This window comes from Carex rostrata, chromosome 25 (assembly GCF_964058835.1).
Source record: "Carex rostrata chromosome 25, lpCarRost1.2, whole genome shotgun sequence".
NCBI classification, from domain to species: Eukaryota; Viridiplantae; Streptophyta; class Magnoliopsida; order Poales; family Cyperaceae; genus Carex; species Carex rostrata.
Genome location: NC_135942.1, coordinates 7,276,630 through 7,293,225, shown reverse-complemented (window position 1 = coordinate 7,293,225; position 16,596 = coordinate 7,276,630). Strand labels below are relative to the sequence as shown.

The 16,596-nt window shown below is 34.5% G+C and overlaps 2 protein-coding genes across 5 annotated transcripts; both read right to left on the bottom strand.

Moving 5' to 3' along the window:
• Positions 1 to 2,393: 2,393 nt before the first annotated feature.
• Positions 2,394 to 7,377, bottom strand: LOC144576127 (LRR receptor-like serine/threonine-protein kinase FEI 1). 3 transcript variants are annotated; one of them, XM_078326394.1, is made up of 14 exons: positions 7,184 to 7,377; positions 6,470 to 6,683; positions 5,961 to 6,096; positions 5,772 to 5,843; positions 5,575 to 5,646; positions 5,385 to 5,456; positions 5,219 to 5,290; positions 5,038 to 5,109; positions 4,814 to 4,911; positions 4,545 to 4,715; positions 3,866 to 4,198; positions 3,520 to 3,765; positions 2,802 to 2,935; positions 2,394 to 2,673 (listed from the first exon to the last, which is right to left on the bottom strand). In XM_078326394.1, exons 2-14 carry the CDS (start codon positions 6,561 to 6,563, stop codon positions 2,461 to 2,463), a joined length of 1,785 nt encoding a protein of 594 aa, XP_078182520.1. In that variant the 5' UTR covers positions 6,564 to 6,683; positions 7,184 to 7,377; the 3' UTR covers positions 2,394 to 2,460. The 3 variants fall into 3 exon arrangements, with proteins under 3 accessions (XP_078182520.1, XP_078182521.1, XP_078182522.1); XM_078326395.1 differs by lacking the exon at positions 7,184 to 7,377 and adding an exon at positions 6,818 to 6,840; XM_078326396.1 differs by lacking the exon at positions 2,394 to 2,673 and having other exon boundaries at positions 2,834 to 2,963.
• Positions 7,378 to 11,356: 3,979 nt separating this feature from the next.
• Positions 11,357 to 15,733, bottom strand: LOC144576239 (SH3 domain-containing protein 1-like). Of its 2 annotated transcripts, XM_078326549.1 has the most exons (10): positions 15,206 to 15,733; positions 14,883 to 14,999; positions 14,482 to 14,551; positions 14,254 to 14,402; positions 13,727 to 13,828; positions 12,611 to 12,811; positions 12,476 to 12,538; positions 12,239 to 12,391; positions 11,807 to 11,881; positions 11,357 to 11,702 (listed from the first exon to the last, which is right to left on the bottom strand). In XM_078326549.1, exons 1-10 carry the CDS (start codon positions 15,263 to 15,265, stop codon positions 11,577 to 11,579), a joined length of 1,116 nt encoding a protein of 371 aa, XP_078182675.1. In that variant the 5' UTR covers positions 15,266 to 15,733; the 3' UTR covers positions 11,357 to 11,576. The 2 variants fall into 2 exon arrangements, with proteins under 2 accessions (XP_078182675.1, XP_078182676.1); XM_078326550.1 differs by lacking the exons at positions 14,254 to 14,402; positions 14,482 to 14,551 and having other exon boundaries at positions 15,206 to 15,616.
• Positions 15,734 to 16,596: the final 863 nt, after the last annotated feature.

The following is a 16,596-nucleotide window of genomic DNA, read 5'->3' as shown; positions in this document are numbered from 1 at the left end:
CGTATCCTCTGAGATATCTCAATTTTTGCGTGACCGACGTGTCCGGTGCCTATTCGGGGTGATGTAGTGGGTCAAGTATTATGTTTGCTTTGAGATTCGTGCAGAACGTATTTAAACGGTTGGGATTTTCCATAAAGTCACTCAAAGTTTGAGATATCTCAGACGATACGAATTCCTCCCGTACACGGTAATGATTCGCTCCTCTGAGATATCTCAACGTTTTCGTGTTTTTCTGGAAAATTTCAACTGTTCAAATGCGTTTTGCACGAATCACAAAGCACAATAATACTGGTCCCCTGCGCTATCCCCGAATAGGAACCGAACACGTTGATCACGCAAAAGTTGAGATATCTCAGAGGATTTGTTGGATGTTCGGACTTCAGAACTCGTATCCTCTGCATTAACGGAATGTGCGTCAACATATCTGGACCTTCCGATTGAAATCCGCACTAATATTAAAGTTCCCCGTGCGTTATAGGAGTGGACCGGATTGGCGTAAATGCAGAAGATGCGGACTCGGCCTCTACGCACGCTTATATAAAAAATATTAAATATGTAATTCGGGTTCTCTGTTACATATCACTGAGATGATGTATGTTTTATATTACTGCAGACAGGATGGTGCTATTTTATTATTCAGAGGCTCTGCTTCAAGCTCAGGTGGAACTGTGGAACCCATTAATCTCGTAATAGAAGCTAGATGTCAGAAAATTTTTATTAGAGCATTTAATTCCTAAATCTGCCAAGAACAAATAAACCGATCCCCTCCTTGCGATCGTTCATCGTTGTGATTGTATGAGAACCATGACACGCTATAGTAGATGTAGCGAAGGAAAAACAATGTCATGTCATATGTCATGTTATGGCACGGGACGTAATGTGATTAAAATAATAAAAAAATATTATGTCATGCAAATGGTTATATTTACGTGTAGTCATGCTGTGACGTGACTGATTTTTTCTAGATTTTAAGTTAGATTATTAAAAACAACTTCAAAATATATGAGATGTGACATGATCAAATCGTCTGACATAATTAAAATAATAGAGAATAATCACGTCGCTCAACATGCAAGTCAACATGATGTAACTGATACATAACATCACGTGACTAATTTTCTTCGCTAGATACACATAACAAGTAAATCAGCCAATCCATATTCTCTGTAATTTTTTAGAAATAAAGTTTTCTTTTCTTTTGACATATTCACTGGTTTCTGTTTGTTTGCGGAAACCTCACAAAAATATTTTGTCAGTTCTATCTAAATTGTCCGATTTTAATTGCGTGGAGTGTCATAATTGGCTCATCTATCAATGCTATTTGATTTTCAATCAAACACGAACGAAATAATATGCAGTAGAAGTTTGTTTCAAATTTTATTTTATTTTTCTCACTTCTCCTCTATTTCACTACTTTGCCGAAGGACAAGTCCAAAATCTAGACTATAGCAACAAGTTCTAAGTGTAAAAATATAGAAATAGACTATTTTTATTTTTATTTTTCTATTGTAAAAAGAGCAGCAAAATAATTTCCATTAACAGAACAAGTGAGAGCATCTTTATCTTTATTTTTACAATGACAAACATTTTTTTTAATCACATCAGCAACTCAAGCAATTATTTGTCAATCACTTTCATGCAATCTAACTTCAATTTGTAAGATATATTTAATATTTTGATATATTTACTTTATATTTGGAGTTAACTCCTCTATGTTCATGAAATTAAAACTTAAAAATAATTACAAATGATGATGTGGTTTATTTAGAAAGATTACTAAATTAGTAATTATTCAATATCTTTATAATTGAAATTGCAATTTTCCCGTTAATATTCATAATTTCAAATAGGATGGAAATAAGAGAACACAACGGAGACATTAACAACCCCAATAACTCGACAGTATTTGATGAGAGAGTGTGAGATTATTTTTTATTACAACGAGAAAAAGGTAATGATAGAGAAAAGAACATATGCGTAAATAGGAGAATTTAATGTATTAAAAGGAAGAGTATGATATTTATAATATTAAATAGGAAAATATGCAATTTTGAGTGTTTTAAAAATGTTAATATGAGAGATTTTGCTTTTGAAGGACAAAAATGTTGTTAGAGAACTTAAAAGCAGAAATCCACCCCGACCATTCTTGTCGCCATGAGCACAACCAGTAAAGTAACTGCCTTAACAACAGCTTTCTTCATTCGCCTTGAAAATGATTTTTTGTAGGAAATACGTTGAGCTTGGTTTTTGTTTATTAAAAAATATCTAACGCAACAAGGCTACTCTTATAAGTTATTACATACAATGACATGATGATAGGCACTAGGATGTTACCCAAAAGCAGGGTTTCTCTACTTTCTCCCCATCAGTAACCTCATAAAAGACCTAAAGTAAAACAGGGAATGAAATGCATTTACATAATTCAGAAGCAAAAGAATGAACAAATCATCAAATGGGCATTCACTCTGAATCATAGAAATCGCTGGGACATGGTGTGATGACATCAGACTCGAGCATCTGCACAACCCGGTGCATGGTGGGCCGGTCTTCTGGGGTCGAGCTCACACATTGAATTGCAACTGAGAGAAGAGCATCTAGGCTTTCCATCTGAACTCCTTCACAGTTTGGGTCAAGTATCTCTCTTTGCCGGTTCTCTGCAACCAAGTAGTTCAACTGTATTCCCAACAAGGTGCCAAAAATCAATTGAGGTAATAATCAACATGCAAAAAGCACACAATTTTAATCACATACTACAAACATGAAATCATGTGCTTGGATATTATAATAATGGAAAATCTTACCCATCCAACAATGTTTAGGCCTTTCTCGATAAATGCAGAATCAGTGGGTCGTTTTCCACTCAATATTTCAAGAACCAAAACTCCAAAACTGTACACATCTGTCTTTTCAGTTGCCCTGCCGCTCTGCATGTATTCTGCATCAAAACAATATGACATGCTCTACTAAGAAATACACAAGCAAAAAGCTCAATATTATTGCAAGATGTCAAAATTGAAGTTCTTACTCTACTTGAAATGTTGGTATAGGCCCCAAAAAGAAAATCCCATTTTACTATGTTGTATAAGACCAACCCAAAAAAACCAGCACTTTCAAAGAGCATCAAATGCTAATGTTTCTAGAGCCCCCGTCATGGCCAGTTTTTGTATTAGTAATAACAATATTTTCACTCCAAACTGAAGATTTACTCTCTGACAAACCAATACCGTTATCAATATATTACAAGTACCACCAATGTCTCAGTTTCCCCATTTTTTCTTGGGAAAAAAATAACGATATTCTTTTATAGTAATATATTGCAGCTACTACTTTACTAGGAATAGAACTGTAAGAACAGCATTAAAAAAATTAAAGCCAACTTCTTAACAAAATATAACCATGCGACAGGGAGAAGGTGTATGCAAGTAACTACAAGGCTTATGAAATTTCCAAAAAAAAGATGCATATGTGGAACCAACAACCAAGAATATTCAACAGGAAAACAAAGGAAAGGTACCATACCTGGAGCAAGATAACCAAATGTCCCAGCCACAATGGTAGTAATATGGGACTCTTCATCCTCTAAAAGCTTAGCTAACCCAAAATCAGACACACGAGCCTCATAGTTCCCATCAAGCAATATATTGCTTGATTTTATATCACGATGTATTATGCGGGGAGCACAATCATGGTGAAGATATGCAAGTCCCTTCCCTGCTCCAAGTATTATGTTTAGCCGAGCATCCCAATCCAACTGCTCAGATTTTTCTACATCCCTCAAAGAATAGAAAAATGCAGGTTAGACCAACAAGCAATTAACAGTGCATGATGGATCAATACGGTGTATGAATTAAAAAAGAGTACTTGCCATGTAAGACTTCATCCAAGCTTCCACCAGGCAAGTAATCATAGATCAACAGCTTAGAAGAGGGAGAATTGCAATATCCACGAAGATTGACTAGATACCGATGCTTGATGCTACCCAAAATCTCAAGCTCCCTATCAAAAAAACGATCAAGGCCTTCGTTTGTTTTAACTATCCTCTTAAGAGCAAACATACTTCCATCCTCCATTGCTAGCTTGTACACTGTCCCAAATCCACCAGATCCAATTATGTTGTCTTCATTTAGCATCTCCATTTTCTTTAAGATGTCTTTTGACGAGTAGGGAAGGTCTCCATGGAACATCACAACTGATGCACCTGAAAATATGTTTATTTGTTATACATGCCTATTATATTTGTGAGATGCATACACATAGTATAAACTATGCTGATCAGGGCAAACATGTGCTTTTGTTCGCGGTTAATCTATTCCTTAGCTTAGCCTAATTTTCAACTAGAATTATTCATTTTGTGTGATATAATGAATAGTCAACAGAATTATGTCATACTCCAAAGATAGAAAACAGTGTTGTAGTTATGATCAAGAATAAGGTCAAGATTTGCTGACATTGCAGAAATGCGGATGATGTCTCTGACAGCCTTGTTCCTTGACACAAAAAAGAATCAACATAAGCTACAGTAAAAATGAGAGAGAGGGAGGTACCTCCACTGACATCCATACGGAGGCCATGAATGTCACTTTTTCCGAAGTTTTTGTACAGAAAGCAGCCCCAAAAGCACATAAGAGCCACCAAGAGGAGAGCTCCTACTGTGGCCACTGCACTTATTACCAGCCTTGTTGAATTCTTACCTGCCTTTTTTGGCAGCCAGTTCCCTGCACGTAATAAACACCACAAAACATACATGTAACACAAATATAGAACTATCAATGTTATGGAGACTGATAAAGGTGTTGCAGTGCATAAAATTTACCAGCAGAAGGTGGCTGAGAATCCCGAGATTGAGACTGAGGATCATCATTGCACTCCACATCTATTTGTTTCCCACAAAGTCCTCTATTTCCCACAAACCTACAAAATCCACAATTAAATTGTATTGTTTCAAGATAATTTAGTATAGGTTCAGAATGCATTATCCAACCATAGCACAACAGAGATGTAAGAGATGAGAACAGGAGGTTGTCAAACAAAACTCACGAAGTTTCGTTAAAAGTAAGGAGGGCCCCATCAGCTGGAATTCCTCCAGCCAAAAAGTTCATTGAAACATTGCTGCATTAAAGAAAAAATGCACAAGTTAATTCCAAGTTCAAGCTATGAAAAAGTTTTGTTTTTATTATACATACAGATATGTAATAAGTGCTAGGAAAAGGATACTCACAATGACGTAAGTGTGGTTAGATTGCCAAGAGATTGGGGAATAATACCACTCAAGGTATTACTGGAGACATCGCTAAAGATAAATAATCAAAAGATATGTGAGCTTCCATTTGAGTAATGTGCAGTATACCAATGAGTAATGAGCACAAGTTTAAAAGAGAACTCACAGTGTCTCGAGAACTGAAAGATTACCCATCTCTGGGGGAATTACTCCACTTAAGTAGTTCCCCTGCAGGTATCTAAGATACATGTTTTGAAATGTTACAGTTTCAAAATTTAAGACAATGCAAGGAATGAAGGATACTTTGAATAAGGTAAACACAGTAAAAATTACCAACTTAGATGTTGTATACTTACAGATGTTGTAAAGCAGTACAATTGCCCAGTTCTGGGGGGATTATACCATACAAGCTGTTTCCTTGTAAGGCCCTACAGAATATATATATTTTTATATATAACATCTGATATAAGATGCAATTGAATATCTAAAAGGTCATTAATAAAATTAGCAGGAGAAGTAAGACGATGTGTCCTTTTCTTATAGAAAAACTTACAAATATTGTAGTTTACTTAACCTCCCGATTTCTGGTGCTATAGAACCAACTAGCTTGTGATAGGCAAGATTCCTGTAAATATGTTGTAGCTTCAAATGAATTCATAATCCTCTGATAAATGTCCAAAAGATACCATAAAATCAAAAAATTTCACTGCTCCTATATATCAGTTCACTTCAGTGAACTTACAGATAAATCACTTGCTTGCTTTGGACATCACATTTCACGCCAGTCCAATTACATGGATACAAGTCTTGTTGTCTCCAATTGAGAAAAACACCATCTGAATTAATAACTGCTGTCTTAAAGCTAAGAAGCGCATCCCCTGAAAGATCATTAATGTAAATACAGAGTTAAAATTGAAATTTTTACAAAGCAAACCACTACCTGATACCAATAATTTGATGTTTATTTCTAGTAATGCTATGGCATCGGTATGTTATCAGCTCTAAATAGAACTCAATGTCAGATAAGACAATAAGAATGTGCTCTTTTTGTGTTTTCTTCTTTTCTGGATATTCTTGGCTTGTGTTAAGTTGAAATGATGTTTGGTAAGCCTTAAGCATTGAAACCGATCACAAAGAACACAATGAGCACATCCATTGTTGCTATCTTTCTGTATGCTAACTCTTTTTTTTTTTTTTCATTTTCTAAATAATCCTGTATGCTAATTTCTGGTAAATAGTAAGGTGTCATACCGTCTGAATTTATAGCACTTGTGCCAAGTAAATATACAAGAAGAATTGTAAGAAGAGACAGAAAATTCAGGCATTTCTTCAGAATTGGGCCCATTGATAAGCTGCCCAAGCACAAGAGAGCCACACCAGCTCATTTAGTGGATGCTTGACATGGTGCAGATTGTGCCCTTCTTGCAAGAAATCAATAGGATAGGTGAAAAAATTAATATGGCCACTGTGGAGAATATATAAGAAAATAAGCAATCAGCTTAAGTAAGAAGATATGCAAACAAATATACATATCTCTATTCATAGAAAAATGCTGCGGTCATTAGATAAGTTTCTAGATCAGAAATAGATATAGCTTACTTGCATGCAACAACTGTTCTTAATTTATGAAAGTTGTAAGTGAAACAAAGGCAGCATCATGCAACTAGAGGTTCATAACAGTAACACAAAGCAACTACTAGAGTTAAATTGAGTTGTCACTCAAACTTACTGGTAAATATTTCCCTCTAATTAAATTCAGATTGAGGGTTTTCTCCTAATGAAATTTTGAAAGATTGTACCCAACCCAACCCAACCCAACCCTCCACCAATAATAAAGCGATTATACAAAGAGTGCAAAATGCAGCTAACATTCTTTGTCTAAATGGAGGAACATTGACAAATGACAGTAGCAACTGATCTAAACCCCCTCCAAGGAGGGTGTAAAAAAAGATCGAGAGACTGCACCTCGGATCGACCTCCGCACAAGTTAGATGCGATTTGAACGGTGAATCAGAACGCTAATTTTGAAGAAAAAGCTGGAGCTTAAATTTGAGGAAGTCGAGATTAATCAGTGAGAGAGAAGGAAGGAGAGTGGGGGGAGCGGCAGTGAAGAGGAGAAGAGACGAGACGAGCTAGCTGGAATATGATTACTTCTCTCCATTAGTAACAACCAGGATGCGTCCTGGATTATTTGGGATATTGCCACGTAAGCATCGTATAGGATCCAACGGACAGGATGTGACCATGATGGTGTTTGACTGGAAGCCTTGAAATTTAGCTGTTGTTTGTTTGTGTAGAAATAAGATATTTCTCCTGCCTAAATTGGACTGGAGAGGATAAGAGTCTGAGAAGTCGTCACTTCACTAGGAGGTAGGAGCCCATGAATTGGGGTCTTGGGGACGAGAGTGTGCTGTGCTGTCTTCTCCAGTAAGCGACGCATTGCACGTGCTAAGCACACATCGTCTCTTTGCCTAAACTTCTCTCTAGCGAAATTTTTTTTTTAATAAATATGAATTTCTGATGATTCAAATAAGACACGTCAAACTGTGAATATTTTTTTTAAGAGGACGAATAAACTTATTGAATTGAAAATTTTACATGACGCATGAGGATGTATGAATTTATCATTTCACAGGATGCATCTATCTTTTCTATTGTTCTAAATAGCGCAACTATAGTTTTTTCGAACCATAACACTAAGCTATGAGATGAAAGTGCACTAACTCCGCTACAACTGCGTACAACCGCTGTAGCTATAATAGCTGACCGCTATTACCGTTATATGCTACCCGCTATAGCTACCGCTATACTACATTGACTTTTTTTTTGCAATTTATATAAACTTCTGCACTTCTATTCTTATTTATAATGCTATATGGCTTTCTACCATAAGTATGCTAAATCAAACTATGTGCTTCTGTTTTTATTTGTCATTGACTTTTTTTTTGCAATTTATATAAACTTTTGCACTTCTATTCTTATTTATAATGCTATATGGCTTTCTACCATAAGTATGCTAAATCAAACTATGTGCTTCTGTTTTTATTTGTGATTTATTCTCTCATTCTATATCGAGAAATATTCAAATGTTAATTCTTCATTTTGATTGCTCTTCGCATAGTATTCATTTGTAAAATTATTATCGTTCGTTTCAATTGAAATCTCATTCTATATCGAGAAATATTCAAAAGTTAATTCTTCATTTTGATTGCTCTTCGCATAGTATTCATTTGTAAAATTATTATCGTTCGTTTCAATTGAAAGCTAATTTTTATTATTATTATTATTATTATTATTATTATTATTATTATATATCAAATGTTTAAATATGTATATTGACTTTATTTACCTTATAAAATTAATTGCTCTTTATCTATTATAATATGTAATACTATGAAGTATGAACTATTAAATAATGTTACTTTTTAGATTTTTTTTCCTTCTTATTCACGTAATTGATAAAAAGTATAGACTTAAATTAGTTGTCATTTAGTTGTTACATCAATTATCTAATATTGATTATGCTGATAATTAGTAGAAATATAGAATATAAAATTTGAAAAGGAAAAATTGCTATGTATGATAGCTTTCGCTATAGCTACGTTATTCACAATAGCTTTTTTTTTGTCTCCCCGTTATGCCGCTATAATCACTATTTAGAACCTTGATCTTTTCACAGTTTTAATTGGTATGAGGAGGTATGAACATATTTTCCAGACATTTTTATTTCAAAAATATAAATTTTAAAAGTAAGTATCTAAAAAGTATACTATTTTTTTTAGATTTAAAAGGATTGGAATAAGAAATGTTGATCCGTACATTTTTCAATTAAAAAAATATATATAACGAGATTATGGAAATCGGATCCTTAAAAGTTGGAAAAACCCTAACTCTTCTAGAATAGAAATATAAAAAGAGTAAGGCTTAAGTGCTATGGATAACATATGGTTTTTTGTGCTACGGTCTTAAAAACTTATTATATAAATTTCAAATTTCGATTAAATAGCTTAGTAAATTTATTATATAATGAAGTTGTAGAATATCAATTTTTACTATTTTTGAAACTTTTTTTATTATTTTTTATGATTTATGAAAGATGACAAAAAAACAACTTAAAAATAAAAGAAAATTATCAATGTTTTAGATTATTTTTTTGTCATCTTTCATAAATTATAAAAAATAATAAAAAAAAATTAAAAATAAAAAAATGATATTCTACAAGTTCCATTATATAAACAATTTACTAAGTTACTTAAATTAAAATTTGAAGCTTATACAATAGGTTTTTGAGACCGTAGTACAGAAGGGCGCAATCCATAGCATCTTAGTCTTACTCATATAAACATCATACTCTTTTAAAGGTAAAGATTTAAACTCTTATCCTATGTTACCCTGACACTCCTAGGAAGCCATCATACCCGTGTCCAACATGCGTACGATACGTATCAGACACGCCAGCTGGCGTGTCAAGTGAGCTAGCGTGTCCCTACCCTCTTGACACAGTCTTCGACACCTGATTGACCCTTGCCGATACGGCTTGAAAATTCTAATACGAAGGGGATACGCCTCAAGAGCATCTGATTTGTGCTGTGAACCGCGCGTGGACCAAATCCATTTCAATTTTTGCGTGAGCTGCAGCGAAATGGCTGCAACGGGATTCGAACCCAGGTTATGAAGGGACCAAAGCTGCGCCTTTACCACTGGAATAGAACAACTTTGCTGTTATTATGTATTAGCTTATTATATATATAACTTATGTTGAATACTTATTCAGAATTTTTTATATTTATTTTATATAATACAAGTGATGAATTAATAATATAATTAAAATAATATATAATAGCCGTGTCGTATCCTCTATTTTTGAGAATTGCCGTGTCATGTCTGACACAATATCCGTACCCGTATCCATGCAACATAGCTCTTATCCTTTTAAGAGTATAATTTTTATATTTGACTCTTTGATGATAGAAATCTGAAATTTGACCCTTTCAACAATAGAAATTTGAAAATTCAGATTTGAAATTTGTCTTTCTCATTTGTTTTCAAGAAAAAGCGATTAGAATCGGAATTTTCTCCGGTCCTCCTAAATTTCAAAATTCGTTTAATATTTTTCTAAATATTTAAATTAGAATTTCATATTTCCCAGAGAGTGATGGAGCGAGAAAAGTGGAGCTAGGACAAATGGACAATGGTTATTTTTTGTGCTTTTATAAATTTTTGGTACAGAGATGGTGAAGTAAAAAAAAAGTTCAAAATGTGAGGGTGCAGTTTTTAACAATAACTGACAAGAAGTATGATATATCCAGAACAACTTTACCGTGATTGATTTAAACCTGATTTTGAATAAAATTTTGTTCAAAAATGTATGAACAAAACAGAAAAAACAGGGACTAATGACTATGAATAGACCAGTCTCTGCCAAAAAGGATATAGATAGGTAAGAGAGGTGACAAGTGAAGTTAATGAGTTATCAATACAATAGATTGATTACAGTTACACAAAAGGAAAACCCATCCGGGCATCCAGCTGGCATGTATGTCATCACGATTGGATTGCCAAATCCATTAATGAGGCCCCTCAATCTCTCAATTTTTTTAGATAAAATGGAGATATCCCTACTTTACTGTGGCCGATTTTGTTTTTTTGTGAACAAAATATCTGAATCAGAATCACAGCTGAGATTGACATTTAAAAAAGTTTCTGATATGAAATCCGTGGACAACCCACGCAATGACACCTCCATTCCCAACCCAGGACGGATTTGACAGCGGCGTACTGGGTCAAAGATATTTCTGCACAAGTTCTGATACCACGGCACAGACCAATTGAGAAAACAACATCTTTCTAGATCTTTCTGCAAAAGTTCTGATACCAGTACCACAGACCAATTGAAAAAGAAAAGAAAAAGTTGCATTTGGATGCGTCTCCTTTGGAATTGGGGATGCCCAAAGACCAATTGAGGTTCTTCATATAATTTCACTATATCATGTTGCCAGGTCCCACCAGAAGGCCTGCCATGCCCATGCTATTTTTTTTCTGCCACCAGTGAGATGAGAACATATATATATAAATGTTACGTCTGCTTCAACTTAACCAAGATGTGAATACCAATTCTTAAGTAGTTATAAACCCATAGACACTAACCCAATCTTATTTTGACATAATTACTGTACAACTAATGCCAATGTGATAACTTAATTACAAGATTAAATAACCTCAGCAACATGAAACAAGACTATAAAGTATAAACCGAAGAATAGTTCAAAGGAAAAATTGGCAAGCACTCACAAATAGACTGCCGGCTATACAAAGAGGCAGAGAAGAAAAAAAATATATATCAAAGAGCAAGCATATCTCATGTTAGTAAGCCAGATTCCGTTACTTCACTAGCCGGGACTTCGTCTGTGCGCTGAACATAGGCTGATGGAAACCACCCTGATTTTCCGTGGCACTCTCCCTCTGACCATCCATTAGTTGCCGCCTGTGTAACCATCCAGGTGACAAAATAAAGTGTTTATTGAACTTTTGGTTAGCCACAAGTTTTTTAAAGTTCTTGCAATTTTAATTCTAATCGAAATGTGGTACCTGCCGAACAACAACAATATCACCAATACAAAGAGTAAGTTCACCATCGGCTTGTGCATCAAATGGATGAACCACCTACATGGATACATAAAAAAAAAATTAACATCAGCAAATATAAGAGGATTAGCAGATCATTTTTTTTATTGGACAGAATGTTCTCATATGTCCTCATTTAAACAGGAAAGTATTCCCAATCACCAAGTACACAAAACAAAATGGAAAAAGGGAAAAAAAAATAAAACTTGTTTTGTTTGATTTGGTGATGGTGAACTAGTGATGGCTTGTTAGGTACCAAAATGATACCAGAACATCTGAAATTACTACTGAGCATTACTACTGAGAATTAATTCTGATTTGGTGACGAAGAATTAATGCTGGCTTATTACACCCAAAACAATACAACATCAGTGATAAAAAGGAGAAGATACATACCTCAGCCACAAAAGATTCCTTAGCTTGACCATTCTCATTATTTTGAATGAACTTCATTGGTTCAGGGCCTTCAGTAATGCTTTTGAGTTGTGAATTTGTCTCAATTGCCCCTGATTGAACAAATGAATCACTCTGCTCCTTTGCTAGGATCATCTGTATCCATATCAGAAGCATGTTAGGTCAAAAATGTTATTTTTTTTTTAATTTGTATTAAGACCAGTTATTAGAAAAAAGTACCTCATCATGAAGCTTGTCTAGAATACCAGCAGCAGTCTGATGATAAGCTTTTTCAGCATCAACCTGAGAAATTAACCTATATGAGACTGGCATGCATTAACGATCAAGTATTTAAGATAAAAAATCATTTGGTACCATCGCAAGAAGGCGTTCATAGGTGACCTTTTGCTGTTGTGCCTCCACTGCCAGCATGGCTGCTGTTGCCTCTTTCCCAAGTGCTGATAGTGTGGCTTGCAGTTCTGTCAACTTAGTCTCTGCATGTTTCAGTTTGACAGCACTGTCATCATTTGTACCCGCTTCCTTTGACTTCATCTGTCGTTTCATTACCTCTGCGATCTAATTGACAAAAGAAACACAAATTATATTAGTTTTGTTCTAGGTTTGTCAAATAATTACAAGGTGCTTCTGTGAAAAAAGAGAAGACTGCAGGGACAACCCTCCGAACAAAAAATTGTCCTAGATAGGGGGATTTCATGTACACCCCTCAAAAACCTTGAAATTACATAATTCCCCCTCTAAAATTCATAATATCACATTTACCTTTCTAAATTTCAAAAACCCACAAATTTACCCAATTTATTGACTTTTCTATTTAAACTCCTTTTTCCCTTATTAAAAAAATAAAAAATATGTAGCATTTTTAAGAGAAATATCCAGTCTTCTAATTGGTCGGTTATGGGAGTAAATTATTCATTTTCTTACTTGTGACGCACAATCAAACGTATGCCTAAATGCCACAGTGTATGCGTCATAAGTAGAGAAATGAACCATTTGTCCTCGAAAACTGACTAGTTAGAAGACAAAACATTTTTTTTTCCATAGACTAAATATTTTTATTTTTTTAATAAAGTGTGAATGGGTACTTTATAAATTTAAAATTAGTTTTAATTGAGAAGTTATTAAATTGTAAATTTGTGAGTTTCTAAACTTTAGAAGGGCAAATATGATATTATGAATTTTAGAGGGGGGAAATACGAAATTTTGAGGTTTTTGAGCACGAAATCACCCCTAGATAAAATTAAAAAAAGGTATTATTAGCATAATGGCTAATCTTGTGTGTGCCATGTCTTGTACTGAACTGTAATGGCACCAACTACCAAGCTGGTGTAGGGCTAAAATATAAAAAGGCAAATATTACGATAAACTCTACATCTGTTAATAGTTAACATCTAAACCCTACATCTGTTAATAGTTAACATCATATCGTACCCGGGACACCAAGATAGGAGTATATGTTAAAGATGATTTTACCTGGGACTCCACATCTTGCCTTATCCGTCTGTAGCGGTATGTCAATAGGCGAGCATCTTCCAAGGGAGCACTCATTATCATCTCTTTTAGTGGCTCAAAGACCTGAGCCATAGAAATTGGATCAGGACTGTTACATACTTAAATTTGAAAAAATTATGCTATTTATTCCACCGATTTCCATTGAAATCAGAATATCTGTATAGAGGTACCCAAATTAGGTACCTACAACACAACAGAGTACATTACAACTTACAAAAACCTAAAATTCAAGTAATTACCCCTATAGTTTCTCCTACCAATTTACACCAAACAAAAGCAGTTTTAAGTACCCAATATTACATCAAAAAACTAACACAACCAAATGAACAAAACAAGACAAACAAGTTCCTGGCAGACAAGAAACATAACACTAACAAGTCAAAGACTGAAAAATTTACACATATCTAGTAAAAGATAAAACATGCTGGAACCTTGAGCTGTAAAAGTATGAAAAATAAAAGATGTACACAGAATGGATGTTAAATAACCTGGTCCACAAGAACTTTAAGAAGATTCTCGTTCTCATTTTCTATCAATTTGTAGCATGTGCCAAAATCTACGGAAGCTTTCGGAAGGGCAAAACTGGATGACTGGTTCTCATTACCATACTTGCAACAATCATCGGCTAGCCTTTTCACTGCGGGTTGTTAAAAGCAATTAGTACAGCGAAGGTGAAGTTAATAAATATGACTTCCAGAAGGTGTAAAAAGCATTACATATTTCCATCTGTTTAGTGCTAATAGCTATAAAACTTTCGACTCCTCGTACTATATTTCTCTGCAGTTGCTGCAAGACCAAAAAATAAGCTTCATGAGATGCATGCTCTCAGTTAAACCTCAATTATTCAATTATGTATCAAAACAGTAAAAAAAAAAATTAACCTAGTTGTCTCTTCTTCTTTTTTATCATTTTACTAATCTCCAACAGGTATGGTCCATCTGAGTACCTAACAGTGACATATAAATACTCTCCTTGGAATTGACATCACAACTATTGCATCAGTAGCTGGTACCAGTAAGTCTATCCTCATTTAAGAGCTGGTTCAGTAGGTGTTGACCGAAAACAATAATACAAATATATACAGAGAGGAAACCTCTGGTAGGGAACAAACCCATACCTTAGCTGCTTTGGTGGAGTTGTACAGCTTCTGTAGGTTCTGATGGCACTGAAGCTCATCTTCATCAATTAGAGCCGGGTCTTGGCTATGCCGCGTAGTGAATTGCCTCAAAACTGCCTATTTCGCATATCACCCAAAATTATTTCAGTAAAACCAACTTCAAAAGTTGCCTAAAAAACTACAAATTTCTTTGAAAAATTGAAAGAGCTCACCAAATTTTACTGTAAATTAAGTCTAAATTCATGGGTTTCAATTAATTTTGCCATCAACTCAAGCCAAAGAAAATAAAATGAAATAAGAGCGAAGAGATTATAAATAGATACATGCTGTTGCTTCACCATATGCTCCCTTAGCCTGCTTGCTTGCTTTTTAATCGTCTCCATCCCAAGAGCAAAATCCGAGAGCAGAAGAGGAACAGCAAAAGAATTAAAGCAGCTCTCTGTTTTCAGTTGATTGGTGGTAGAATTTTGAGGAAGAAAAGGAAAAAGGGAATTTGGAGAGTGAAACCGAACCGCTCCTCACTGCTACCAATTTAATATATAATAATAAGAAGTCATTTTTGGACAGAAGGAGAAAAAAGAAAAGCGAAACGGGTGATATGAGAAGAGTACGGGATAACAGCGAAGATTATAAGTTATAAGTGCGTGCGTGAGAGAAACGCCATGACGACGCACGTGCCAGAGATCTGTGCAATGAATCTTATTTTCTTTCTTCGTACGGGCTTACAACCTCAAAAGGGAAAAAGTTGCTAATAAAAGTTCCCCTTTTTTTTTTAGAAGCCTAGCAATAGGAATAGAAGGAGAGGAATAGAAGGAGAGGAGAGGTGGGGTTGTTCGGGTGGTAGCATTTAACGGAAGTTACGGAACGGAGGGGGAGAGTGGAGCAGGTAAATAAGTACAACGGATTGCAGGCAGGAATGGAATGGATAAGACAAAGAAGATAACAAAGATACAGAAAAGTGGTAGGAGGGAAGTCAAAAGCACGTCGGCAATCCGACAACAGCAATTTAACCAACTCCTCTCCGTTTCAAATTTCCCAATTTCCCAATTTCGATCGGCGCAAACGCGGCCGCACTTACCACAACGCTAGTCATAGTCAGTATTCATTCATAATTTCATATTCATGTGATAGAGAAAGGTAAAGACTGAAAAACAGTGATAGAGGAAAATAAACCTATAAGGGCGTGTTCGGCCAGATCACTATTCACGTGGGAAAAAAAAAATTCAGTTCAACTGAATTTTTTTTTTCCCACGGGAACAGTGTTTTTCAGTTCAAATCCCGCGCCCGCGCCCATTCCCATTTGTCGGCCGAACACGTCCTAAAAGAACTAGTTTTCTTACAAATTTTTATTTTTTATTTATTAATTTTTTTATTCTTTTTTGTAAGAATTAACACTATTCGTCTTTCTTATAAAATAATATTATGATTATGTACATCTTTTTTTTCAATTTAAAAAAAATAGAAAAAAATGTGGAAATATATTTCTTATATGAAATGTTATCACATGTTTTGATTTCTAACTAATTAATCAAGAGTCATCTTTGATTTGAAAAAAGAAAAAAAAATATAAAATACAAAAAGAATTATATTTATTTAGTAATAATCATACTAAATGAGAAGAAAACATGAATATGAAAATTCGAATTTTTGTTGTTGTTGTTGTTGTTTTAAATTAAACATATTTATTTTATTAAATATCAATGGATCAAATATA